Genomic DNA, 26,990 nt, shown 5'->3' with positions numbered 1-26,990 from the left:
GGGGATGGCTTACAAGCCAAAGAATATCATCCCAACCGTGAGGCACAGGGTGGCAGAATCATGTTGTGGGGGTGCGTTGCTGCAGGAGGGACTTGTCCACTTCACAAAATAGATTGCATCATGAGACAGGAAAATTATGTGGATATATTGAAGCAACATCTCAAGACATCAGTCTGGAAGTTAAAGCTTGGTCTCAAATGGGTCTTCCAAATGGACAATGACCCCAAGCATACTTACAAAGTTGTGACAAAATGGCTTAAGGACAACAAAGTCAAGGTTTTGGAGTGGCCATCACAAAGCCAAGGTATTGGAGTGGCCATCACACTGACCTCAATCCTATAGAAAATGTGTGGACAGAACTGAAAAAGCGTGTGCGAGCAAGGAGGCCTACAAACCTGACTCAGTTACACCAGCTCTGTCAGGAGGAATGGACAAAAGTTCAACAAAATTATTGTGGGAAGCTTGTGGAAGGCTACCCAAAACATTTGACCGATGTTAAACAATTTAAAGGCAATGCTACCAAATACTAATTGAGTGTATGTAAACTTCTGACCCACTGGGAATGTGATGAAAGAAATAAAATCTGAAAGAAATAATTCTCTCTACTATTATTCTGACATTTCACATTCTTAAATAAAAGTGGTGATCCTAACTGACCTAAGACAGGTAATTTTTACTAGGATGAAATGTCAGGAATTGTGAAAAACTGAATTTAAATGTATTTGGCTAAGATGTATGTTAACTTCCGACTTCAACTGTAAACGACCGAGTGAAAAGAAGGAAGCCTGTACAGAATAAAAAGTATTCCAAAACATGCATCCTGTTTGCAGTAAGACACTAAAGTGAAATTGTCAATTAAAGTGGCAAAGAAATGGAATTTATGTCCTGATTAGAAAGTGTTATGTTTGGAGCAAATCCAACACAACACATCACTGAGTAACACTCTTCATATTTTCAAGCACGGTGGTGGTGTCATCATTTTATTGGTATGCTTGTACTCGACAAGGACTAGGGAGTTTTTTAGGATAAAAATAATGTCTGCTTTCCAAAATACACTGGGAGACATATTCACCTTTCAGCAGGATAATAACTTAAAACACAAGGCCAAATATACACTGGAGTTGCTTACCGAGATGACATTGAAAGTTCCTGAGTGGCCTAGTTACAGTTTTGACCTACAGTACCAGTCAAAAGTTTGGACACACCTACTCTTTCAATGGTTTTTCTTTATTTTTACTATTTTCTACATTGTAGAAATCACTAAAAAAATAAATCAAAACTATGAAATAACACATGGAATCGTGTAGTAACCAAAAAAGTGTTAAACAAATCCAAATGTATTTTACATTTGAGATTCTTCAAAGTTGCCACCGTTTGCCTTGATGACAGCTTTGCACACAATCGGCATTCTCTCAACCAGCTTCATGAGGTAGTCACCTAGAATGCATTTCAGTTAACAGGTCTGCCTTGTTAAAAGTTAATGTGTGAAATGTCTTTCCTTCTTGTGATGTCTTCACTATTATTCTACAATGTATAAAATAGTACAAATAAAGAAAAACCCTTGAATGAGTAGGTGTGTCCAAACTTTTGACTGGTACTGTAAATCGGCTTGAAAATCTATGCCATGACTTGAAAATGGCTGTCTAACAATGATATTTATTTTCCGGACTCTGACATTGCTTGTTCTGATATTTCTTTCTTTATTTTTATTTTTAAAACCTTTTTGGATTATGTGTGTATTGTTTTGTATTGCTAGGTATTACTGCCCTGTTGGAGCTAGAAACACAAGCATTTCGCTGCACCTGCGATTACATCTGCAAATCTGTATACGTGACCAATAAACATTGATTTAATTATGATTTAATTTTAAAGAGATGGGTATTTTTGGATAGAGGTGTGTTAAGGCATTCAACTGCTTCCCAGCCGAACCAGTTCAGTAGAGTTTGTGCATATATTATGAAGACATTGTGTTTGTTTTGGACGTGAGATTTTTTTGGGCTATTCGGGCACAGAAATTATACACCAGTTTGTCAGTGATTGGTCAACAGTGGGATTCTTTAATATAGTATTTGCTGCCATTGAACAAGAGACGACTAATTTTCATGCAAAAAAAATAATTTTCATTATTTGTAAATGTAAAATTGCGCGACTAAGATCCCCTCGGCAAAAACGTCAAAATTAATGACAGATTTATCTTAGATTCATTCTGAATATCTTGAGGAAGTGTATTTTTGTTATTTAACTTGGCAAGTCAGTTAAGAACAAATTCTTATTTACAATGACGGCCTACCCCGGCCAAACGCGGACAACGCTGGGCCAATTGTACATATGGGACTCCCACAGCCAGATGTGATACAGATGTGATACAGCCTGGATTCAAACCAGGGTCTGTAGTGACATCTTTTGCATTGAGATGCAGTGCCTTAGACCACTGCACCACTCGGGAGCCCTGGCTATGGCGTCTCAAAATGGACAAACAGTACTATTGTGCTTTTTGATCATTTTTCAAGCGTAGATCTTTTAAGGGAGTATGCGAGTACAGGTTCGCCTAGCCAACTTCGGGCTAGCCGCCAGCCGAACTGAAGAAGGCTGACGCCTTTACAGGTGGTGAATCCCTAGCTCTACTGAATGAATGGCCATGAAGGTGCCCCAAGACTTCTGTCTTTCTGGCTGTTAGTTTTCACCTATCTCTCTGGCTCTCTCTGATCCCGTCTGTCTCTTGCACTCTTTCTTTCTAAATCCCCCATCCCCATTTCTCTCTCCCTTCCCTCCTCCCTTTCTTGTCTCATCCCTACATAGAGTTAGCTGTGCCACGTGTGTAAGTTATGTGCCAGACAGTGGTGGGTTAAGGCTGAGGGTGAGCATCCTGCCCTGAATAACTTGGCCTACTTCTGCACTGCACTCAGCTCAGGGGCTGTGTGTGTGTGTGTGTGTGTGTGTGTGTGTGTGTGTGTGTGTGTTTGAGAAAGTTGCTTTGGATAAAAGCAAAAATATATTATTATTGCTGATTTTAGCAACCCAGAACCATGTAGAATCTCAGTGACTAGTCAGTGTTGGGCCTGAGCCAGCCCAGTATTGGTGTTGGCTGTGGTGCATGGAATACAGGGCTATATTTGGATACCATATAATTGCTTTACCATGTTTTTTTCCATACTTTTTTTCATAAGCGCAAAACATATCATTTTTGGCTTGTTTGAGGATTCAAACAAATCCCAAGTTTCAACTTTCTTGATATTGTTTGAAAACCTAGAGATGACCCTTTCCAGCAAATGGAGAAGGGGAGGAAAGCCATTTACTATGATCTGATGTTGTGAGAGAGAGAGAGAGAGAGAGAGAGAGAGAGAGAGAGAGAGAGAGAGAGAGAGAGAGAGAGAGAGAGAGAGAGAGAGAGAGAGAGAGAGAGAGAGAGAGAGAGAGAGAGAGAGAGAGAGAGAGAGAGAGAGAGAGAGAGAGAGAGAGAGAGAGAGAGAGAGAGAGAGAGAGAGAGAGAGAGAGAGAGAGAGAGAGAGAGAGAGAGAGAGAGAGAGAGAGAGAGAGAGAGAGAGAGAGAGAGAGAGAGAGAGAGAGAGAGAGAGAGAGAGATGTTACTAAGAGAGATGAGAGAGAGAGAGAGAGAGAGTTCAACTATTGTCAAGAGAATGTGTCTAGTGTCAATCTGATGCTGATTCAGATCTGCAATAAATGACAACAAATTGGCTGTATGTGAAATGCATGAATCATGACAGACTAATGCAAAAATAACATGGAGATGAGTCCAGTTCAATATTCCAAAGGAGACTCTGATGCCAGATAGCCATGATGCCAGATAGCCATGATGCCAGAGCTATGATGACCTGCACAGTATGTTACTAAGAAAGGAAATATAACTATGTGTCTGGGGCCAACTGAATTATGACTAACTATACTGTAGGCAAGCCTATGTGTCTAGTGTAGCTGTAGTGTAGCTGAATTATTACTAACTATGTGTCAAGTGTAGCTGAATTATTACTAACTATGTGTCTAGTGTAGCTGAATTATTACTAACTATGTGTCTAGTGTAGCTGAATTATTACTAACTATGTGTCTAGTGTAGTGTAGCTGAATTATTACTAACTATGTGTCTAGTGTAGCTGAATTATTACTAACTATGTGTCTGCTACAACTAGACTGTGTAGCTGACTTATTACAACATGTGTCTAGTGCATTAACTAGGCCTACTCCTAACTATGTGTCAAGTGTAGCTGAATTATTACTAACTATGTGTCTAGTGTAGCTGAATTATTACTAACTATGTGTCTAGTGTAGCTGAATTATTACTAACTATGTGTCTAGTGTAGCTGAATTATTACTAACTATGTGTCTAGTGTAGCTGAATTATTACTAACTATGTGTCTAGTGTAGCTGAATTATTACTAACTATGTGTCTAGTGTAGCTGAATTATTACTAACTATGTGTCTAGTGTAGCTGAATTATTACTAACTATGTGTCTAGTGTAGCTGAATTATAACTATGTGTCTAGTGTAGCTGAATTATTACTAACTATGTGTCTAGTGTAGCTGAATTATTACTAACTATGTGTCTAGTGTAGCTGAATTATTACTAACTATGTGTCTAGTGTAGCTGAATTATAACTAACTATGTGTCTAGTGTAGCTGAATTATTACTAACTATGTGTCTAGTGTAGCTGAATTATTACTAACTATGTGTCTAGTGTAGCTGAATTATTACTAACTATGTGTCTAGTGTAGCTGAATTATTACTAACTATGTGTCTAGTGTAGCTGAATTATTACTAACTATGTGTCTAACTATGTGTCTAGTGTAGCTGAATTATTAACTAACTATGTGTCTAGTGTAGCTGAATTATTACTAACTATGTGTCTAGTGTAGCTGAATTATAACTACTAACTATGTGTCTAGTGTAGCTGAATTATTACTAACTATGTGTCTAGTGTTGTTATACTAACTATGTGTTTTAGCTGAATTATTACTAACTATGTGTCTAGTGAAGGTCTAGTGTAGCTGAATTATTACTAACTATGTGTCTAGTGCTGAATTATTACTAACTAAAATGCAGCGTGTGTCTATTTTTATTACTAACTATGAGACACGTTTAATGAGGAATGTGTCTAGTGTAAAAAATTATTACTAACAAACTTATTATACAAAAACAACAACTATGTGTCTAGTGTAGCTGAATTATTACTAACTATGTGTCTAGTGTAGCTGAATTATTAAAACTATGTGTCAGCCTATCTGGTGACAACAAAGACAGAGACAGGAACAATTATTACTAACCCTAGTGTAAATACTTAAACTAATATGGCTGCCTAAATATGGTTCCCAATCAGAGACTAACGTGTCTATAATCACCTGACTCTAATTGAGAACCTATGTGTCTAGTGTAGCTCTAACTATGGCAGCCATAGACTATGCTGAATTATTACATCCCCAAGACAAAATTACTACACCACAATAAACCCATGTCACACCCTATGGCTAGACCAAATAAATGAAGACAAACACAGGGTGTGAATTATAACCCCCCTAGTGTACTATTATTCCTAACTATGTGTCTAGTGTAGCTGAATTAGGACTGAATTATAACTAACTATGTGTCTAGTGTAGCTGAATTATTACTAACTACGGACTCCCTGAATTATTACTAACTATGGACGCACATCAAAACAATAGGGAGGGTCCGGGTGGGCGTCTGTCCGTGGTGGTGGCTCCTATGTGTCTAGTGTAGCTGAATTATTACGGGACGTGGACCCCACTCTATCATTGTCTTAGTCCTTCCTCCTCGCGTCCTAGGATAGTCTACCCTAAATATGCCCCACCGACCATGGCCTAGTAGTCCTCACCCAGAACCCCACTGGACTGAGGGGCAGCTCGGGACTGAGGGGCAGCTCGGGACTGAGGGGCAGCTCGGGACTGAGGGCCTAGCAGCTCGGGACTGAGGGGCAGCTCGGGACTGAGGGGCAGCTCGGGACTGAGGGGACTGAAGCTCGGGACTGAGGGGCAGTGGAAGCTCGGGACTGAGAGGAAGCCCAGCACTGAGAGGAAGCCCAGCACTGAGAGGAAGCCCAGCACTGAGAGGAAGCTCAGCACTGAGAGGAAGCTCAGGCAGGTAGTTGGATCCGGCAGATCCTGGCTGGCGGCTCTGGCAGATCCTGGCTGACTGGCGGATCTGGAAGAGTCTGGTTGACTGGCGGATCTGGAAAAGTCTGGTTGACTGGCAGATCTGGAAGAGTCTGGTTGACTGGCAGATCTGGAAGTCTGGCTGACTGGTATATCTGGAAGTGTCTGGCTGACTGGCAGATCTGGAAGAGTCTGGCTGACTGGCAGATCTGGAAGAGTCTGGCTGACTGGCAGATCTGGAAGAGTCTGGCTGACTGGCGGATCTGGAAGAGTCTGGCTGACTGGCAGATCTGGAAGAGTCTGGCTGACTGGTGGATCCTGGCAGACTGACGGATCTGGCTGCTCCATGCTGACTGGCGGCTCTGGCTGCTCCATGCTGACTGGCGGCTCTGGCTGCTCCATGTAGACTGACAGCTCTGGCGGCTTCTTGCAGACTGGCAGCTCTGGCGGCTCCTTGCAGACTGGCAGCTGCTTGCAGACTGGCAGCTCCTTGTAGACTGGCAGCTCCTTGCAGACTGGCAGCTCCTTGCAGACTGGCAGCTCCTTGCAGACTGGCAGCTCCTTGCAGACTGGCAGCTCTGGCTGCTCCATGCAGACTGGCAGCTCTGGCTGCTCCATGCAGACTGACAGCTCTGGCTGCTCCATACAGACTGGCAGCTCTGGCTGCTCCATGCAGACTGACAGCTCTGGCTGCTCCATGCAGACTGGCAGCTCTGGCTGCTCCATGCAGACTGGCAGCTCTGGCTGTTCCATGCAGGCTGGCAGCTCTGGCTGCGCTGAACAGGTAGGAGACTCAGCAGCGCTGTACAGGAGGAAGGCTCTGGCTGCGCTGAACAGTCGGGAGACTCCGGCAGCGCAGGAGAGGAGAAAGGCTCCGGCTGCGCTGAACAGGCGGGAGACTCCGGCAGCGCAGGAGAGGAGAAAGGCTCCGGCAGCGCTGAAGAGGCGGGAGACTCCGACAGCGCAGGAGAGGAGAAAGTATAGCTGAATTATTACTAACTATGTGTCTAGTATAGCTGAATTATTACTAACTATGTGTCTAGTATAGCTGAATTATGACTAACTATGTGTCTAGTGTAGCTGAATTATTACTAACTATGTGTCTAGTGTAGCTGAATTATTACTAACTATGTGTCTAGTGTAGCTGAATTATTGCTAACTATGTGTCTAGTGTAGCTGAATTATTACATCCTCCCGGTGTCTGTCTGTCTGTCTGTCTGTCTGTCTGTCTGTCTGTCTAGTCAGTGCAGAGCAGTCTGTCTAGTCAGTGCAGAGCAGGTTGCTTGTATTCTATTTTATGACTGTTAACTTCCTGGGAAATTCCCCAGTGAGAGTATTCCTGTAAGTGCCTGGCAGACCTCGGTTCAAACACTATTACAAATATTTCAGATACTTAAAGTGTTTGCTCTATCTTGCCTGGAATGCCAGATGGGCACAGTTTGTTATTTTAGGACTATTCTATCGGTCCATTAAGTCAGGCAAGCTCAATTGAGCTAAAATACAGTATTTAAAATTATTTCAAATAGTATTTGAACCCAGGTTTGGTGGCTGGTCTGGTCATGGTCTCATTTCCCTGACAGGAGTGGAAGGAAGCAGTTCACTACTCTGTAGCTCTGCATTTAGCTCTTACCGTATTTCAATCTGTGACATGGAAAAAAAGTGGAACCCCATTCGGCTGTTAGCATGTGATTGTGATTGCCCTGTTAGCCCTGTGGGGCTATAGGGAAGGCTTGGCAGTATGCTGAGTGGATTGTATAGTCTTGTACTTGCTGTATACATACACACATCCTGTAATTCCTGGGATTCAGTGTTTATTAGTGATGAACAATTCATATAGTGAACCTCTCATCCTGTCTGGGGCTCTCATCCTGAAACCCTGTATTGTGCATTCATTCACAGCACTGTGCGTCATCCTCAAGCCGTGGCCCCAGACAGTGATACATATGTGCTGCTATAGCAACAATGAAATGGAATGATTTGTCTCTCTATAACCTACTATAACAAAAGTGGTGATGCTAAGATAAATATACATTCACTAGGGATGCCTTTTCAGCTATTAGTACATGCTGAATGATATGAAACAACTGATAAAATGGCTAATAAAAGACCAACATGTGTCCAATGAACTGTTTAGATGAAATACTATACAACAAGTTGGACAAATGTCAATGGACATGTAATAAGCTGAACAGATAGCCTAGCTATTTCAAAAATATGAAACCTAATCTTGATGTTTGGTTGTTTGCCGAAATCATTAGAGGGAGCCTGAGGTACTGTACGTGAGACATATTGAATGTGGGGAATTGGTAACTGCATTGCTAACACTTTCATTGTATGTCAGAATTGGTTGTAAGGAAACCTGGCGCTGCAGGGTCTAATCAAGAGGAGAGAGAGGAGCAGACAGGCAATTCTGTTGAGAATACACAGTCAACATCAAGGGATTCTAATAGAAAAAGGAATGACAAGAGAGCAACATGGAATTCCACAAAAGCCAGGACAGAATATTCACTGCCGGTTGTATCTTAGTCTAAGATATTGTTCAGACATTCTTGTAGTTATGGCTAAACAAGTGTCCTCTACATCCCCCCCTATGTGGAAAGGTCGCTAGTGACCTAATGTTTATGGACCGAGAATGACCTATTTTCAGTGGTGTGGCAAACTGCCAACAACATATTGTATGTATATTTGATCAGATGCCAAGTTGTTCAAGGACATGCCCTCTATCAGAAACCAATTAAACTATATAGCAATGAAGGCCACATTCCTGAATAGAATGGCTACACATCACAATGACTGGCTGCTCATTAAGAGCTGCCTATCATTGGCAAGTGTGACAATGAAGAAAAAAACCCCAGAGAGAACAAAACAGCTAGTTGCCAGGAAACACCACACACAGTGGATCAATCAACCAATCTGCTGCTAGGTCAGGGACAGAAACTTACTGAACATACATGTACATATGTACACAATAGAAGGTCACAGCTCGATTGGAGTCACAGCACACGCAAGTACACACACACACACACACACACACAACAAGGATTTGGATTTGGGTGGATAGGGTTCAAGGAGTTTTAAATGTTTCATTTTACTCTTATTTTACCAGGTAAGTTGACTGAGAACACATTCTCATTTACAGCAATTCCCCAGAATAGTTACAGAGGAGAGGAAAGGGGATGAATGAGCCAATTGGAAGCTGGCGATGAACAGGCGGCCATGATTGTACAGTATGGGGGTCAGATTGGGAATTAGCCAGGACACCGGGGTTAACATCCCTACTCTTACAATAAGTGCCATGGGATCTTTAGTGACCACAGAGAGTCAGGAAGACAGAGCCACTGAGCATACATGCACACTACAGAATAGATGAGATGGAGATGCTTCAGGGACAGGGTTCTGTGCACACAACAGAAGCATTGGAGTCAGAGACATACCGTAGCTACTCAGCATGACACAAGGCATAGATGGAGAGGAGAGGAGTCAAAGCCAGGGATACTAAAAGGAAAAGTAGTTTATTGCCATATACCCTATCCTCTGCACAATCTGCATGTACTATGAATTTTATCTTTATTTACTAGGCAAGTCAGTTAAGTACACATTTTTATTTTCAATGACGGCTTAGGAACAGTGGGTTAACTGCCTTGTTCAGGGGCAGAACAACAGATTTGTACCTTGTCAGCTCAGGGATTCAATCTTGCAACCTTTTGGTTACTAGTCCAACGCTCTAACCACTAAGCTGCCCTGCCGCCCCGTATGAATACATCATCTCTTCATGCTTTTTACAGACAGTTGACTGTCAGAGGCACAGCTTGATTTATATGCTGGATCAAAAGCTTTTACACCCTTGGAAATAAAATGTAGGAACAGTGGCTAAAATAGTGTTGGATATGATATAATGTTAGAGAGGGCTTGAGTGTAAGCATTTGGCCAAGTAAACTATTGCTTTTACACTGAATACAGCAGGGTGGCAGGGTAGCAGGGTAGCCTAGTGGTTAGAGCGTTGGACTAGTAACCGAAAGGTTGCAAGTTCAAATCCCCGAGCTGACAAGGTACAATTCTGTCATTCTGCCCCTGAACAGGGGCACTGTTCCTAGAATTTGTTCTTAACTGACTTGCCTTATAAAATAAAATGCTTTTAGAAAGGGTTCAGAGATGCAGACTTGACAGAAAGTATAACTGGAGTGAAATCAGAGTCAGGGATACTTTACTGAAGGATATTTATACTAAAGAATAAGTACATCCAGGACCTCTATACTAGGCGGTGTCAGAGCAAGGGCCTACAAATTGTCAGACTCCAGCCACCCTAGTCATAGACTGTTCTCTCTGCTACCGCACAGCAAGCAGTACCGGGGGCCAAGTCTAGGCTCAAAAGGCTTCTTAACAGCTTCTGCCCCCAAGCCGTAAGACTCCTGAACAGCTAATCAAATGGCTACCCAGACCCCTCTTTTATTATGTTATTACCTATGCATGGTCACTTTAACTCTACCTAGATGTAGGTATATTACCTCGATTACCTCAACTAACTGTTGCCCCTGCACATTGACTCTGTACCGGTACCCCCTGTATATAGCCTCGCTATTTATATATTACTGTTGCTGTTTAATTATTTTTTACCATTATTTAAAACATTTAAAAATTACTTAGCAATTTTTTACTTAACACATTTTTCTTCTAAACTTCTTAAAGCATTGTTGGTTAAGGGCTTGTAAGTAAGCATTTCACTGTTGTATTCGGCGCATGTGACAAATAACATTTGATTTGATTATTGTCACTGCCAACAAATCCTGCAGCAACCTGATTTGAACGTTTTGTCCATAATTTTGCTTGATCGGTGGTTTGGCTATTAGCTGGCCAAAAGTAGGCTACATGAAAAGTGCAATACTCTTAATATAACTGTATGTTTAGTGTAGGGCTGGGCGATATGGAAAATAAATTAGCACGATATCTATATATTTTTTCATTCGATAACGATAATCATCCCAATATTATTCAAATAATATTTAAAAGGTGCATATCTGCTTCAAACTCAAGAATGCCTGAACAAACCGTGGTTAGAGCGTTGGGCCAGTAACCGAAAGGTTGCTAGATCAAATCCCTGAGCTGACAAGGTAGAAATCTGTCATTCTACCCCTGAACAAGGCAGTTAACCCACTGTTCCCCGATAGGCTGTCATTGTAAATAAGAAGTTGTTCTTAACTGACTTGCCTAGTTAAATAAAGGTTACATTTTTTATTTATTATGTGAGCTACACTTAAAATTATACTTGAAGGAAAATTGTTCCATGTTTGCGGCCAGGGTTAAGCCTCTTGAAACCTTCCTTTTCGAATGTGATAATTGGTAGCATGTCCTTAGCAATGCAATACATAATAGCATTTAATAGCATATTTTCGATGTTTGCTAGGAGGGAATAAAAGCTGTCAGTGTTGACTGCTTCGGGCAAACATCCTTGAGGGGCGTTTATCAATACCGTGGTGCAAACTCAAACTTCCTGCATGTTTCAAAGAGTGATTTTGCTTCAGATGTTGAAAAAGGTTTGTTGTATTTACCAGACTTCGCAGCCACCTGTCTATGGCACAATTTGCACCGAACATTGCTCTGTTCTTTTGTCGGACTTCAAAAAGCCAAACCACTTCCAAATTGCAAAAACAGTTTAACCCTTTTTATCAATAATTTCTTCGTTGGAAGCTGCCCCTTCTCCATGGCTATCACTGCCACTGTTTTCACCTACATCACTACCACTGTTTTCGACTACATCACAAATGTTTCGTGGTTAATATTGGCGACTCCATCACTCGAGGTGCTAAGTGGTTTTTAGTGGGCGTATACCTCTCCACGTGCATATTGTCACTTCTCCGCACGTTCCTGCTGAGGTGAAAATGACTGCTGTACCTAATTACTCTATATCGACATTATCGAAAATGAATCTAAATGTTTTAATATCGTTATTGAGGGAAGTAATTACCTCGATAATTATTGATATTGATTTATCGCCCAGCCCTAGTTTAGTGTGGGTTTTCAATGAATTTATGTAAATCACAAAGCTCATCTGCATTTTCCTGCAGTACAGAAAAATGATCAGCAACAAAAGAGTGATTAAATTAAGATCCTACATCCGTAGGTCTGCACTATGCATTATGTATCTGGCCTCTGCTCACTCTGGAGACAAGCTGCATGTACTATGAATACATCATCTCTTCACACTTTTACTGAGACAGCTTGACTGACAGTTGGCTCTTGAAGTCACAGCTTGACTCATATCTGTTCTGCTCATATCATTGATGCCTGATGAAAAGCTATTACGCTCTAACAGTAGCTAGAGCTTCAGTAAACAGATGGCCCATTTTAGCTATGGCATCCTCAAAGCTAAATCTGTACGGCGCTTTCCAGAATTTTGGGTTTTTAATTCCAATTGATTGATTGAAGTGAACACATTTTGAACATACTGTATAGTATCCCCTGTTAATGTCACATTGAGTGGATTGAGTGGGATAGTTCATCAGGTACCTCTAGTGGAGAGAACTCTATGGGCCATCTGAAATTACTCTAAATATGATTCAATGTTTGAAAGTCATTATTGCTTCAAAATCTGTTTCAATCAAAACCATTAACTAACACTATCTATTCATGAAAAGGTATCAGAATGATGGTTTATCAATCACTGAACCCTGTTTTAACCCAGCAGAGAATGGACAATAAATCCATTCCCTTAAGCGACTGCTCTCTGAATCATTGGCCAAATACTGTACACTCTAATCTCTCATGGAGAGATGCAATTAACACAGGATGGTATCGCAGCGTCTGTCAATGCACTGTGAGATGCGACGACTAACCAAGAACTTTGTTCTGGTGCTCAGATTCTTCCGTCACCCTCTAACCACATTGCTACAGTTCTGTTGAATACTGCAAAACCACATCTCAAACAGTTTAGTTCTGTTGAATACTGTAAAACCACATCTCAAACAGTTTAGTTCTGTTGAATACTGTAAAACCACATCTCAAACAGTTTAGTTCTGTTGAATACTGTAAAACCACATCTCAAACAGTTTAGTTCTGTTGAATACTGTAAAACCACATCTCAAACTGTTTAGTTCTGTTGAATACTGTATAACTACATCTTTACAGTTTAGTTCTGTTGAATACTGTATAACCACATATCTAGAGTTTAGTTCTGTTGAATACTGCATAAACACATATCTAGAGTTTAGTTCTGTTGAATACTGCATAACCACATCTTTACAGTTCAGTTCTGTTGAATACTATATAACTACATCTCAAACAGTTTAGTTCTGTTGAATACTGTATAACTACATCTTTATAGTTTAGTTCTGTTGAATACTGTAAAACCAAATCTCAAACAGTTTAGTTCTGTTGAATACTGTTTAACTACATCTTTACAGTTTAGTTATGTTGAATACTGTATAACCACATATCTAGAGTTTAGTTCTGTTGAATACTATATAACTACATCTTTACAGTTTAGTTCTGTTGAATACTGTATAACCACATATCTAGAGTTTAGTTCTGTTGAATACTATATAACTACATCTTTACAGTTTATAATACTGTATAACCACATATCTAGAGTTTAGTTCTGTTGAATACTGTATAACCACATATCTAGAGTTTAGTTCTGTTGAATACTGTATAACCACATATCTAGAGTTTAGTTCTGTTGAATACTGTATAACCACATATCTAGAGTTTAGTTCTGTTGAATACTGTATAACCACATCTTTACAGTTTAGTTCTGTTGAATACTGTTTAACCACATCTTTACAGTTTAGTTCTGTTGAATATTGTATAACCACATCTTTACAGTTTAGTTCTGTTGAATACTGTATAACCACATATCTAGAGTTTGGTTCTGTTGAATACTGTTTAACCACATCTCAAACAGTTTAGTTCTGTTGAATACTGTATAACCACATATCTAGAGTTTGGTTCTGTTGAATACTGTATAACCACATCTCAAACAGTTTAGTTCTGTTTCCGGTTCCGGGTTGGAGCGAGCGGTCGCATCTACACTTCGGTCCGCAGGTAGTATAACTTTTCATTACATTTCATTATAGTACAACGGTTTGATTTGTCTAATCTTAGCAATTTCTTCTTAGCTAGCTACATAGCCGTCTTTGTATCAAAGATAATTGCGTAATTATCGTATTTCGTCGTCCTAACGTAGTCTACACTGCTATCTGCCCAGCAGCTAGCTAAGCAGCTAGCTAACGTCCACCGTCCACCAGCACTGTAGAAACTATTACACTCAACTGAACGACTCGATTAGTGTAGTGTTAGCTAGCTACATAGTTGTCTTTGCTGTCTTCGTATCCAAGATAATTGTGTAGTTTAGAGTGCGTAGACTTAGTGTGATTATCTTAATTTACCGAGGTTAGCTAGCCAGCTATTTGTCGTCCTTAATGTAGGAGATACTGCTAGCTAGCTAGCCAACAGCTAGCCAACCTCTACCGAATAGAACTTCAACTACCCGGTCAACATTCCGCTTCGCTCCACAGGTAGTATCACATTTTCATTTCACTTCATTACAGTACAACGGTTTGATTTGTTTGATCGTAGCTAGCTAGCTACATAGCCGTCTTTGTATCTAAGACAATTGTGTAGTCTAGAGCGATTTTCTAGGTTAGCTAGCCAGCTATTGTCGTTCTTTTAACGTAACGTAACGCAATCATCACTGCTAGCTAGCCAGCTAGCCCCGAATAGCAGCACTGTAGAAACTATTACACTCGACGGAACGACTTGATTAGTGTAGTGTCAACAACGCAGCCACTGCCAGCTAGCCTACAAAGTCAACAACGCAGCCACTGCCAGCTAGCCTACTCCAGCAGTACTGTATCATTTCAATCATTTTAGTCAATAAGATTCTTGCTACGTAAGCTTAACTTTCTGAACATTCGAGACGTGTAGTCCACTTGTCATTCCAATCTCCTTTGCATTAGCGTAGCCTCTTCTGTAGCCTGTCAACTATGTGTCTATCTATCCCTGTTCTCTCCTCTCTGCACAGACCATACAAACGCTCCACACCGCGTGGCCGCGGCCACCCTAATCTGGTGGTCCCAGCGCGCACGACCCACGTGGAGTTCCAGATCTCCGGTAGCCTCTGGAACTGCCGATCTGCGGCCAACAAGGCAGAGTTCATCTCAGCCTATGCCTCCCTCCAGTCCCTCGACTTCTTGGCACTGACGGAAACATGGATCACCACAGATAACACTGCTACTCCTACTGCTCTCTCTTCGTCCGCCCACGTGTTCTCGCACACCCCGAGAGCTTCTGGTCAGCGGGGTGGTGGCACCGGGATCCTCATCTCTCCCAAGTGGTCATTCTCTCTTTCTCCCCTTACCCATCTGTCTATCGCCTCCTTTGAATTCCATGCTGTCACAGTTACCAGCCCTTTCAAGCTTAACATCCTTATCATTTATCGCCCTCCAGGTTCCTCGGAGAGTTCATCAATGAGCTTGATGCCTTGATAAGCTCCTTTCCTGAGGACGGCTCACCTCTCACAGTCCTGGGCGACTTTAACCTCCCCACGTCTACCTTTGACTCATTCCTCTCTGCCTCCTTCTTTCCACTCCTCTCCTCTTTTGACCTCACCCTCTCACCTTCCCCCCTACTCACAAGGCAGGCAATACGCTCGACCTCATCTTTACTAGATGCTGTTCTTCCACTAACCTCATTGCAACTCCCCTCCAAGTCTCCGACCACTACCTTGTATCCTTTTCCCTCTCGCTCTCATCCAACACTTCCCACACTGCCCCTACTCGGATGGTATCGCGCCGTCCCAACCTTCGCTCTCTCTCCCCCGCTACTCTCTCCTCTTCCATCCTATCATCTCTTCCCTCTGCTCATACCTTCTCCAACCTATCTCCTGATTCTGCCTCCTCAACCCTCCTCTCTTCCCTTTCTGCATCCTTTGACTCTCTATGTCCCCTATCCTCCAGGCCGGCTCGGTCCTCCCCTCCCGCTCCGTGGCTCGACGACTCATTGCGAGCTCACAGAACAGGGCTCCCTGCGGACCTGGCATCCTTTCACTCCCTCCTCTCTACATTTTCCTCCTCTGTCACTGCTGCTAAAGCCACTTTCTAACACTCTAAATTCCAAGCATCTGCCTCTAACCCTAGGAAGCTCTTTGCCACCTTCTCCTCCCTCCTGAATCCTCCTCCCCCTCCCCCCCCCTCCTCCCTCTCTGCAGATGACTTCGTCAACCATTTTGAAAAGAAGGTCGACGACATCCGATCCTCGTTTGATAAGTCAAACGACACCGCTGGTTCTGCACACACTGCCCTACCCTGTGCTCTGACCTCTTTCTCCCCTCTCTCTCCAGATGAAATCTCGCTTCTTGTGACGGCCGGCCGCCCAACAACCTGCCCGCTTGACCCTATCCCCTCCTCTCTTCTCCAGACCATTTCCGGAGACCTTCTCCCTTACCTCACCTCGCTCATCAACTCATCCCTGACCGCTGGCTACGTCCCTTCCGTCTTCAAGAGAGCGAGAGTTGCACCCCTTCTGAAAAAACCTACACTCGATCCCTCCGATGTCAACAACTACAGACCAGTATCCCTTCTTTCTTTTCTCTCCAAAACTCTTGAACGTGCCGTCCTTGGCCAGCTCTCCCGCTATCTCTCTCAGAATGACCTTCTTGATCCAAATCAGTCAGGTTTCAAGACTAGTCATTCAACTGAGACTGCTCTTCTCTGTATCACGGAGGCGCTCCGCACTGCTAAAGCTAACTCTCTCTCCTCTGCTCTCATCCTTCTAGACCTATCGGCTGCCTTCGATACTGTGAACCATCAGATCCTCCTCTCCACCCTCTCCAAGTTGGGCATCTCCGGCGCAGCCCACGCTTGGATTGCGTCCTACCTGACAGGTCGCTCCTACCAGGTGGCGTGGCAAGAATCTGTCTCCTCGCCACGCGCTCTCACCACTGGTGTCCCCCAGGGCTCTGTTCTAGGCCCTCTCCTATTCTCGCTATACACCAAGTCACTTGGCTCTGTCATAACCTCACATGGTCTCTCCTATCATTGCTATGCAGACGACACACAATTAATCTTCTCCTTTCCCCTTCTGATGACCAGGTGGCGAATCGCATCTCTGCATGTCTGGCAGACATATCAGTGTGGATGACGGATCACCACCTCAAGCTGAACCTCGGCAAGACGGAGCTGCTCTTCCTCCCGGGGAAGGACTGCCCGTTCCATGATCTCGCCATCACGGTTGACAACTCCATTGTGTCCTCCTCCCAGAGCGCTAAGAACCTTGGCGTGATCCTGGACAACACCCTGTCGTTCTCAACTAACATCATGGCGGTGGCCCATTCCTGTAGGTTCATGCTCTACAACATCCGCAGAGTACGACCCTGCCTCACACAGGAAGCGGCGCAGGTCCTAATCCAGGCACTTGTCATCTCCCGTCTGGATTACTGCAACTCGCTGTTGGCTGGGCTCCTTGCCTGTGCCATTAAACCCCTACAACTCATCCAGAACGCCGCAGCCCGTCTGGTGTTCAACCTTCCCAAGTTCTCTCACGTCACCCCGCTCCTCCGCTCTCTCCACTGGCTTCCAGTTGAAGCTCGCATCCGCTACAAGACCATGGTGCTTGCCTACGGAGCTGTGAGGGGAACGGCACCGCAGTACCTCCAGGCTCTGATCAGGCACTACACCCAAACAAGGGCACTGCGTTCATCCACCTCTGGCCTGCTCGCCTCCCTACCACTGAGGAAGTACAGTTCCCGCTCAGCCCAGTCAAAACTGTTCGCTGCTCTGGCCCCCCAATGGTGGAACAAACTCCCTCACGATGCCAGGACAGCGGAGTCAATCACCACCTTCCGGAGAAACCTGAAACCCCACCTCTTCAAGGAATACCTAGGATAGGATAAGTAATCCTTCTCACCCCCCCTTAAATGATTTAGATGCACTATTGTAAAGTGGCTGTTCCACTGGATGTCAGAAGGTGAATTCACCAATTTGTAAGTCGCTCTGGATAAGAGCGTCTGCTAAATGACTTAAATGTAAATGTAAATGTATAACCACATATCTAGAGTTTAGTTCTGTTGAATACTGTATAACCACATCTCAAACAGTTCAGTTCTGTTGAATACTGTATAACCACATATCTAGAGTTTAGTTCTGTTGAATACTGTATAACCACATCTCAAACAGTTCAGTTCTGTTGAATACTGTATAACCACATATCTAGAGTTTAGTTCTGTTGAATACTGTATAACCACATCTCAAACAGTTTAGTTCTGTTGAATACTGTATAACCACATATCTAGAGTTTAGTTCTGTTGAATACTGTATAACTACATCTTTACAGTTTAGTTCTGTTGAATACTGTATAACCACATCTCAAACAGTTTAGTTCTGTTGAATACTGTATAACCACATATCTAGAGTTTAGTTCTGTTGAATACTGTATAACTACATCTTTACAGTTTAGTTCTGTTGAATACTGTATAACCACATCTCAAACAGTTTAGTTCTGTTGAATACTGTATAACCACATCTCAAACAGTTTAGTTCTGTTGAATACTGTATAACCACATATCTAGAGTTTAGTTCTGTTGAATACTGTATAACTACATCTTTACAGTTTAGTTCTGTTGAATACTGTATAACCACATCTCAAACAGTTCAGTTCTGTTGAATACTGTATAACCATATCTATTTAGTTCTGTTGAATACTGTATAACCAGTTTAGTTCAGTTCTGTTGAATACTGTATAACCACATCTCAAACAGTTTAGTTCTGTTGAATACTGTATAACCACATATCTAGAGTTTAGTTCTGTTGAATACTGTATAACTACATCTTTACAGTTTAGTTCTGTTGAATACTGTATAACCACATCTCAAACAGTTTAGTTCTGTTGAATACTGTATAACCACATATCTAGAGTTTAGTTCTGTTGAATACTGTATAACTACATCTTTACAGTTTAGTTCTGTTGAATACTGTATAACCACATCTCAAACAGTTTAGTTCTGTTGAATACTGTATAACCACATCTCAAACAGTTTAGTTCTGTTGAATACTGTATAACCACATATCTAGAGTTTAGTTCTGTTGAATACTGTATAACCACATCTTTAAAGTTCAGTTCTGTTGAATACTGTATAACCACATCTTTACAGTTCAGTTCTGTTGAATACTGTATAACCACATCTCAAACAGTTTAGTTCTGTTGAATACTGTATAACTACATCTCAAACAGTTTAGTTCTGTTGAATACTGTATAACTACATCTTTACAGTTCAGTTCTGTTGAATACTGTATAACCACATCTCTAGAGTTTAGTTCTGTTGAATACTGTATAACCACATCTCAAACAGTTTATTTCTGTTGAATAATGTATAACCACATCTCAAACAGTTTAGTTCTGTTGAATACTATATAACTACATCTTTAAAGTTCAGTTCTGTTGAACACTGTATAACTACATCTCAAACAGTTTAGTTCTGTTGAATACTGTATAACTACATCTTTACATTCTAGTTCTGTTGAATACTGTATAACCACATCTCAAACAGTTCAGTTCTGTTGAATACTGTATAACTACATCTCAAACAGTTTAGTTCTGTTGAATACTGTATAACTACATCTTTAAAGTTCAGTTCTGTTGAATACTGTATAACCACATATCTAGAGTTTAGTTCTGTTGAATACTGTATAACTACATCTCAAACAGTTCAGTTCTGTTGAATACTGTATAACTACATCTTTACAGTTCAGTTCTGTTGCACCTGGCTCTACGTACTGCAGTGGAATACTAATGCAGAGTTCTGTATCATTATATTTCTCCACACTTCACAACCAACACCCACCCTTACATCTCAGAGAAAGACAGATAGACAGATGGAGCTGTGCTGAGGGCCTGACTGTCTCCGACAAGGGCCATTGTAGAAGAGCACCTCTCTGTGAGCATGTTACATAAATGCAAGCATTCAACAGGAGAATGCATAATGCAGCTGGGAAGTGTGTGTGTGTGTGTGTGTGTGTGTGTGTGTGTGAGTTTGTCTGTGTGTGTGTGTGTGTGTGTGTGTGTGTGTGTGTGTGTGTGTGTGTGTGTGTGTGTCTGTTTGTGAAGGCCACTTCATCCAACTTAACATTATCTGAATGTGCTCTTTGTGAGAGCCACTGACCCCACCGTAGTTCATCCATACTGTAGGAAAGGGATGTATCATGTAATGTTGCAAAATTCCGGGAACTTTCAATAAATCCCCTGGTTTTCCTGAAATCCCAGTTGGAGGATTCCCGGAATCAGGAGGGAATAAGCAGAAATTCTGTGTTCCTCCAACCAGGAATTCCTGTAATTTTGCAACCGTAGTAACAAGACTCTCTAAACCCACACAGTAAAGTATTGTATGAATAAAGTATTTAAACCCACACAGTACTGTTTAGTATGAATAAAGTATTTAAACCCACATACAGTAAAGCTACAACAAGAGCCTCATAAGCTTCACCCTATAGATACTTTACTGTTAAATAAATTATTTTTACGTATGACAATTCAGCGCTAACATTGTTTGTTGAAAGATTGATCTAAGGCAACATCTACCAATGCTTTGTGTTATACAGTTGTAGGCTAATGACTGTATGCATAAGATAAGAAGAGTTGGTATCATTATATAGCATGTGGGCATGTTTGATAAAGTAGAGAGACAGTAGACAGACAGACACCATGGGACGTACCTTTGAGATGTGTTTTTGTACTTCTGCCTGAAAAACAAGATGAGGAGTGTACATTAGATGAATAGGCCATACAAAGTACACCATCGCTCTGAGATAGATCTGCAGCCCAAATGGCACCCTATTCCCTTATTCCTATAGTGCACTTTTGACCAGAGATTTTCAGTCAAAAGTAGTGCACTAAATAGCAGGGTTGGGCTCAATTCAGAATTTTTTAATTGACTCCCATTCAACTCAATTGTTGATGTTGAATTTGAGTTTTAGTTACAGGAAGTAGAATTTAATTCAGTGCAATTCAAAGAAATTCCACTCAGTGATAGATCATTTAATTGAATATGACAGGTCACACTTCCAGATACCACCTTAGTGTTTAGGATAGCCAATTATATTTCCACCAACCATTGCATTTCTTTGGGTTCTTTTTGACGGCCTTGAGTACAACTTTAGTGTTAAACTAGTGCATTCTGGGAAATGTAGTATTTAGCAGAACTCTATTTGAGAGGAACTGACCTAGAAAGAAATAATGAGTGTGTTTCTGCTATGGAGCAGTATTGTCTGGGGGATTCAGACTAGTTATGAAGGAGCTCTTTTTCCTGTTTTCCCTCTTCTCTCCAGTCAGTCTCCTTCTATCTGTAGGGTAGGGGAGGACTCTCTCTCTCTCTCTCTCTCACACACACACACACACACACACACACACACACACACACACACACACACACACACACACACACACACCAACAAGAACACACACACCAACAAGAACACACACACACCCACACGTTTCATCTGGTGTGAAGATCCAGTGAAGAAGAGGAATGTTGGGAGAGAAATTATTACACTCACAGCAATCATCAACAGCAGTAAATGATGCATCACACAAAATGTGTTTGTCTCATTTTATTTAAAAAACTTTAAATAGAAGATAAGAACTAAATCACTCAAATTTTGCGTAATCATTTTGTAATTGATTTCCTCCTGGACTGCTTATTGACAAATGTGGCCCTGTATGTCCCCCAGTATGTTGTTGTGAATGAACTGAGTTGATATGACCTGATGACTCCTCCAGTCCCGAAACAGAATTCTGGTAACACTGAAACAAGATAGATGAAGAAGAAGTGGAAGAAGGACAGGAAGAGTGCTCAACTACAAGCAGCTAGAGAGCAGCAAAAACCAGTCAAAGGCAGAGAGGAAATAACAGGTGCGGTTAGACTATCTCACGGAGGGCGGAGGTTCAACTCATATGGCGACACCCCGTCAAACTCAAGCACTGGGATGGAGCTGGTGGAGTTGCCTGATGGTACGTGGGCCATGAAGCAGATGACACCACTGCCTGTATGTCCCCCTGTATGTCCCCCTGTAATTCTGCCTCTATGTCCCCCTGTATGTCCGCCTGTATTTCTGCCTTTATGTCCCCTGTATGTCTGCCTGTATGTCCCCCTGTATGTCCCGCTGTATGTCTGCCTTTATGTCCCCCTGTATGTCTGCCTGTATGTCCCCCTGTATGTCTGCCTGTATGTGACCCTGTATGTCCTGCTGTATGTGACCCTGTATGTCCCCCTGTATGTGACCCTGTATGTCCCCTGTATGTCTGCCTCTATGTCTGCCTGTAATTCTGCCTGTATGTCCCCCTGTACACCTGCCTGTATGTCCCCCTGTATGTCTGCCTGCATGTCCCCGTGTATGTCTGTCTGTATGTGACCCTGTATATCCCCCTGTATGTCTGACTGTATGTCTGCCTTTATGTCCCCCTGTACGTCTGTCTGTATGTCCCCCTGTACGTCTGCCTGTATGTCCCCCTGTATGTCCCCCTGTATGTCTGCCTGTATGTCACCCTGTATGTCTGCCTGAGCAGGTTTTCATCAATGATCTCTCTGTATTTTGCTCTGTTCATCTTTCCCACGATCCTGACTAGTCTCCCAGTCCCTGCCACTGAAAATCATCCACACAACATGATGCTGCCACCACCATGCTTCACTGTAGGGATGGTGCAAGGTTTCTTCCAGACGTGAATACTTGGCATTCAAGCCAAAGAGTTCAATATTGGTTTCTTCAGACCAGAGAATCTTGTTTCTCATGATCTGAGAGTATTTTAGGTGCCTTTTGGCAAACTCCAGGTGGACTGTCTTGTGCCTTTTGCTGAGGAGTGGCTTCCATCTGACAACTCTACCATGAAGGCCATTGTCCTTCGGGAAGGTTCTACCATCGCCACAGAGGAACTCTGGAGCTCTGTCAGAGTGACCATCGGGTTCTTGGTCACCTCGCTAACTAAGGCCCTTCTCCCCCGATTGCTCAGTTTGACCTGGCGGCAAGCTCTAGGAAGAGTCTTGGTGGTTCAAAACGTCTTCCATTTAAGAAAGATGGAGGCCACTGACATGTTTTGGTACCCTTCTCCAGATCTGTGCCTCGACACAATCCTGTCTCTGAACTCTACGGAAAATTCCTTATACCTCATGGTTTGGTTTTTGCTCTGACATGCACTGTCATCCGTGGGATCTTATATAGACAGGTGTGTGCCTTTCCAAATCATGTCCCATCAATTGAATTTACCACAGGTGGACTCCAGTCAAATTGTAGAAACATCTCAAGCATGATCAATGGAAACAGAATGCACCTGAGCTCAATTTCAACTCTAATATTAAAGGGTCTGAATACTTATGTAAATAAGGTACGGTATTTCTGTTTCGCTTTGTCATTATGGGGTATTGTGTGTAGTTTGATGAAGACATTTTTTTATTTAATCCATTTTAGAATAAGGCTGTAACTTAATTAAGAAAATGTGGAAAAATGGAAGGGGCCTGAGTACTTTCCGAATGCACTGTAAACAGAGGCTCAGTGTGACACCATGTTATTGCAGTGCTCAGTGGAGATTCCTGACAAAATGTAAAAAGGCTTTATAAATACATTTGATTTGATTTGATTAAATCATGTGTATGCGTGTGCGTGTGTATGTGTGTGCGCTGCTCTTTGTGAGCTGAGGTGATTAGAATGTTTTTAATCTCTGAGATCAGCCAGTTAACCAGACAGCCACCCAACCAGCCAGAAACAGCCGGTCAGTGGTCACCGTTTCCACCAGTGTGCTGACTTAGATCAGCCCGCCTAAGAATGGACAGATATCTGCCCTACTCTAACCTCTGTTCTCCTCTACTCTACTTTCCTTCTCCCCTCTCCTCCCTTCCTCTCCTCTTCCATCCTCTGCTATTCTCTTCTCTCCTTTGCGCCTTCTGTCCTCCCTTCTACTACCCTCTCTCCTCCTCTCCTCTCCCCTCCTTTCCTCTCTTCTCCTCCTCCTATCCTATTCTCTCTTCTCTTCTTCCCTTTCCCTTCCTCTCCTCTTCTCTCCCCTCCTCTCCTCTCTCCTCCGTTTCTCTCTCAGACACGACAGTCAGCACTACTCCTCTGCTCTCCTCTGCTCCATGGCAACACACCTGTCTGTCTCCTGCACCAGCGAGCCACAGGTATTCAGGGCATTACATTGCGAGAACTTGTCCCACATTTCAGATTGGTAGAGGAGCAGTGTGTGTGTATGTGTGTGTGTGTGTGTGCGTGCGTGCGTGCGTGGGTGGGTGGGTGGAGATGCTCAGGGGACAGGGTGTGACTGAGGACTATGTGCAAACGTGTATATAGAGTGTGACTGCACGTTATAATGAACTATTGAATACATAATGGGTTTAGTCAAGCTTCAGTGATAAACAGTTTGCTTCTACTGAGACACATGTTTGTCAGATACAAGTTTAACAGCTACATAATTCACCCATTCATTTGTTGCAAGCTGTGAAATGATATATTATGTAATAGCATATTAGTCTAATCATGCTGCCAGCTGTATTTAGCTTGATCAATTTGTTGTGGTAACATATTGATTAGACGGTAAAAACACAACTGCAGAAGAACAAATATTATACCATTATAACTTCCATTCATTCAATCATTAATTCATTGATGCATTTATGAATTAATTCATTAATTTACTGTAAAAACAGTAGGTAAATACAAGTGCAGGTACCTACCTGACTACCAACTTACCTACATACCTATCTGCTTTACGTATACACGAATATGCGCATATGCTAAGGTATGTACTTACCTGCATACCACAGGAGGTTGGTGGCACCTTAATGGGGGAGGACGGCATCTTGGTAATGACTGGAGCGGATGGGTCGATGCCATTCCATTTGCGCCGTTCCAGCCATTATTATGAGCCATCCTCCCCTCAGCAGCCTCCACTGATAGGTACATTTGTTCATACATACATTGAAATCATGAAATGTACAAACCTACAGTTGTAGTGCTTTATACACACTAATGTATTGTTTACAAAACAAAGATGTGCACATGAGAATACTATTAAACGTGCTTCAATATACAGCACAGTGATGGAAAACTAAGATACTGTAGAAACGCGACAGAACGCGGCATCGCGGCATCAACACGGCATCACTTCTGATAACAAATAAACATTTCACAAGAGCTTGAAATAACCTCACTCTTTCAACCACCCTTACAGATCACATGCCTCTAAGTCAGTCCCTCTCTGGGGAAGTTAAACACAAGATGAGGGATGAAAGAAAGAGAACTTACATTCCCTTGAGTCGCATCCACATTTTCTCTGTCTGCTCAGTCTTTGGGTACTTTAGAGAGTTTTTGTCCATGCTATCTGTGTATGTACACAGTTCATCCATGCTGAATGTGTTATAAGGTGCAGCGGTTAACTGCGGTATCTCAGGTACGTACAGCAGACCTCTGTCTGCACTCTGCAGTGTGAATCCCTGAATCCTAAGAGCACTCCTCAGTCTGGTCCTCAGAGCATCCTCCCTGTGCTGTAGTCACGGAAGTCTTGTCTCTTCTCTCCTCTCTACAGCACCTGCATTATTTGTCTCATTAACCTATTAGTTTATCAGAGCAGACAGAGAGGCAGCAGCTTCACACACTGCAGCTCTGTCAGGCAGGCAGGAGGAACCACTCTCCACTACACACTGTCACTCACTGTCTGACTGTCAGATGATTTAATCTCTCTCTAGAGTACCTCTCTCTCTTTGTTTCTCTCTGTTTCTTTCTCTCTCTCTCGCACTCACACCTCTCTCTCTTTGTTTCTCTCTGTTTCTTTCTCTCTCTCTCTAGTACTTCTCTCTGTTTCTCTCTCTGTGTTTCTCTCTCTCTCTCTCTCTCTGTCTCTCTCTTGCACCTCTCTGATCACTCTCTCACCATGCAGTTTTACTGCTCTGTGTACACTGATGGTGCCACTGCTTTATAGAACCCTCACTCCTGCGCAATGCTCCATCCACCCACGACATCGGTGCAGGTAGGTAGGTGGGTAGCGTTCCTTTGACAGACAGAGAGGGTTGGTGCGGTACGGAAACGCAGAAGTAGCAGATGGTATCAGACACGACAGGGTCAGCACCACCAAATCCTGCGATCACAGAGCGTTCAGAGCAGTCAGACTATGGTGAGTGGCTCCACCACACAGAAGCAGAGGTAGAGATTCCTCTCTCACCAAGAGGAGTTCAGTTGCATTTCCTCACATCAAGATCCAATGTAACATGATGTGGCCAGTAGATGCGCATCACAAGCTGCAACAGCAGTATCCTCTCCGGCTCTCACATTACAGGCGCTCCGTTTGTCCAGGCAGTTCCATTGAAAGATGCTAGAGATGTTCAATTAGCGTCAGCTGCTTATGGCATAATTATCAAGCCCACCTAGAAATCTTTCAGTGCGCCTCGCTGAGGGAACTACAAACAGCTGAGGCAGCCAGGGAAGCAGAGCATCGGCAGCTGTATAATAGATCCAAGTTCTAGAGCTTGCTGCGTTTGGTTCCTTTATTATCACTAAAGTGCAGTAGCAATGAACTAAAGCAGATCGGTAGCAGCATCTTGCATCCTGACTCCTCAGTGCCTCCTCTTACAGTATATTGTCCTGCTGCTGATGCTGTTACATCTCACCCCCCCCCCCATTCCACTACTGTCACTCCGGCTTTCACTGCAGCAAGGAAGGAATGGAGAGCTCGGATCTGATGAAAATGTCCCGATTGTTTGTGAAGCAGAACAGGCACCGTGGCTGATTAGTGGGACAGAGGGAAGAAGAAAATATAGAGAAAGAGGGAAGAAAAGAAAGAGAGGGAATATAAGAATGGTGAGATAAAGGCAATGTAGCTAGAAGGCTTGTGCTAAAGGTCAGTAC

The 26,990-nt window shown here is 42.7% G+C and overlaps 1 protein-coding gene across 2 annotated transcripts in view; it reads right to left on the bottom strand.

Annotated features, from left to right (window-relative positions):
* pde1a (phosphodiesterase 1A, calmodulin-dependent) overlaps nt 1-26,211 on the bottom strand; it is a 95,555-nt gene extending 69,344 nt beyond the window's left edge. The window contains exons 1-2 of one of the 2 annotated variants that reach the window (XM_064976645.1): nt 25,395-26,211; nt 20,820-20,846 (exon numbers count right to left, since the gene is read on the bottom strand). In XM_064976645.1, coding sequence (XP_064832717.1) covers nt 20,820-20,846; nt 25,395-25,495 — 128 coding nt within the window. In that variant the 5' untranslated portion in view covers nt 25,496-26,211. Of the gene's footprint in view, nt 1-20,819; nt 20,847-21,326; nt 21,384-25,394 lie in introns of those variants that run through there. The other variant, XM_064976648.1, reaches the window with a different exon arrangement.
* Nucleotides 26,212-26,990: the final 779 nt, after the last annotated feature.

The sequence above is a fragment of the Oncorhynchus masou genome, chromosome 10, assembly GCF_036934945.1.
Source record: "Oncorhynchus masou masou isolate Uvic2021 chromosome 10, UVic_Omas_1.1, whole genome shotgun sequence".
Lineage (NCBI taxonomy): Eukaryota > Metazoa > Chordata > Actinopteri > Salmoniformes > Salmonidae > Oncorhynchus > Oncorhynchus masou.
This window is presented reverse-complemented; position numbering and strand designations above follow the sequence as displayed.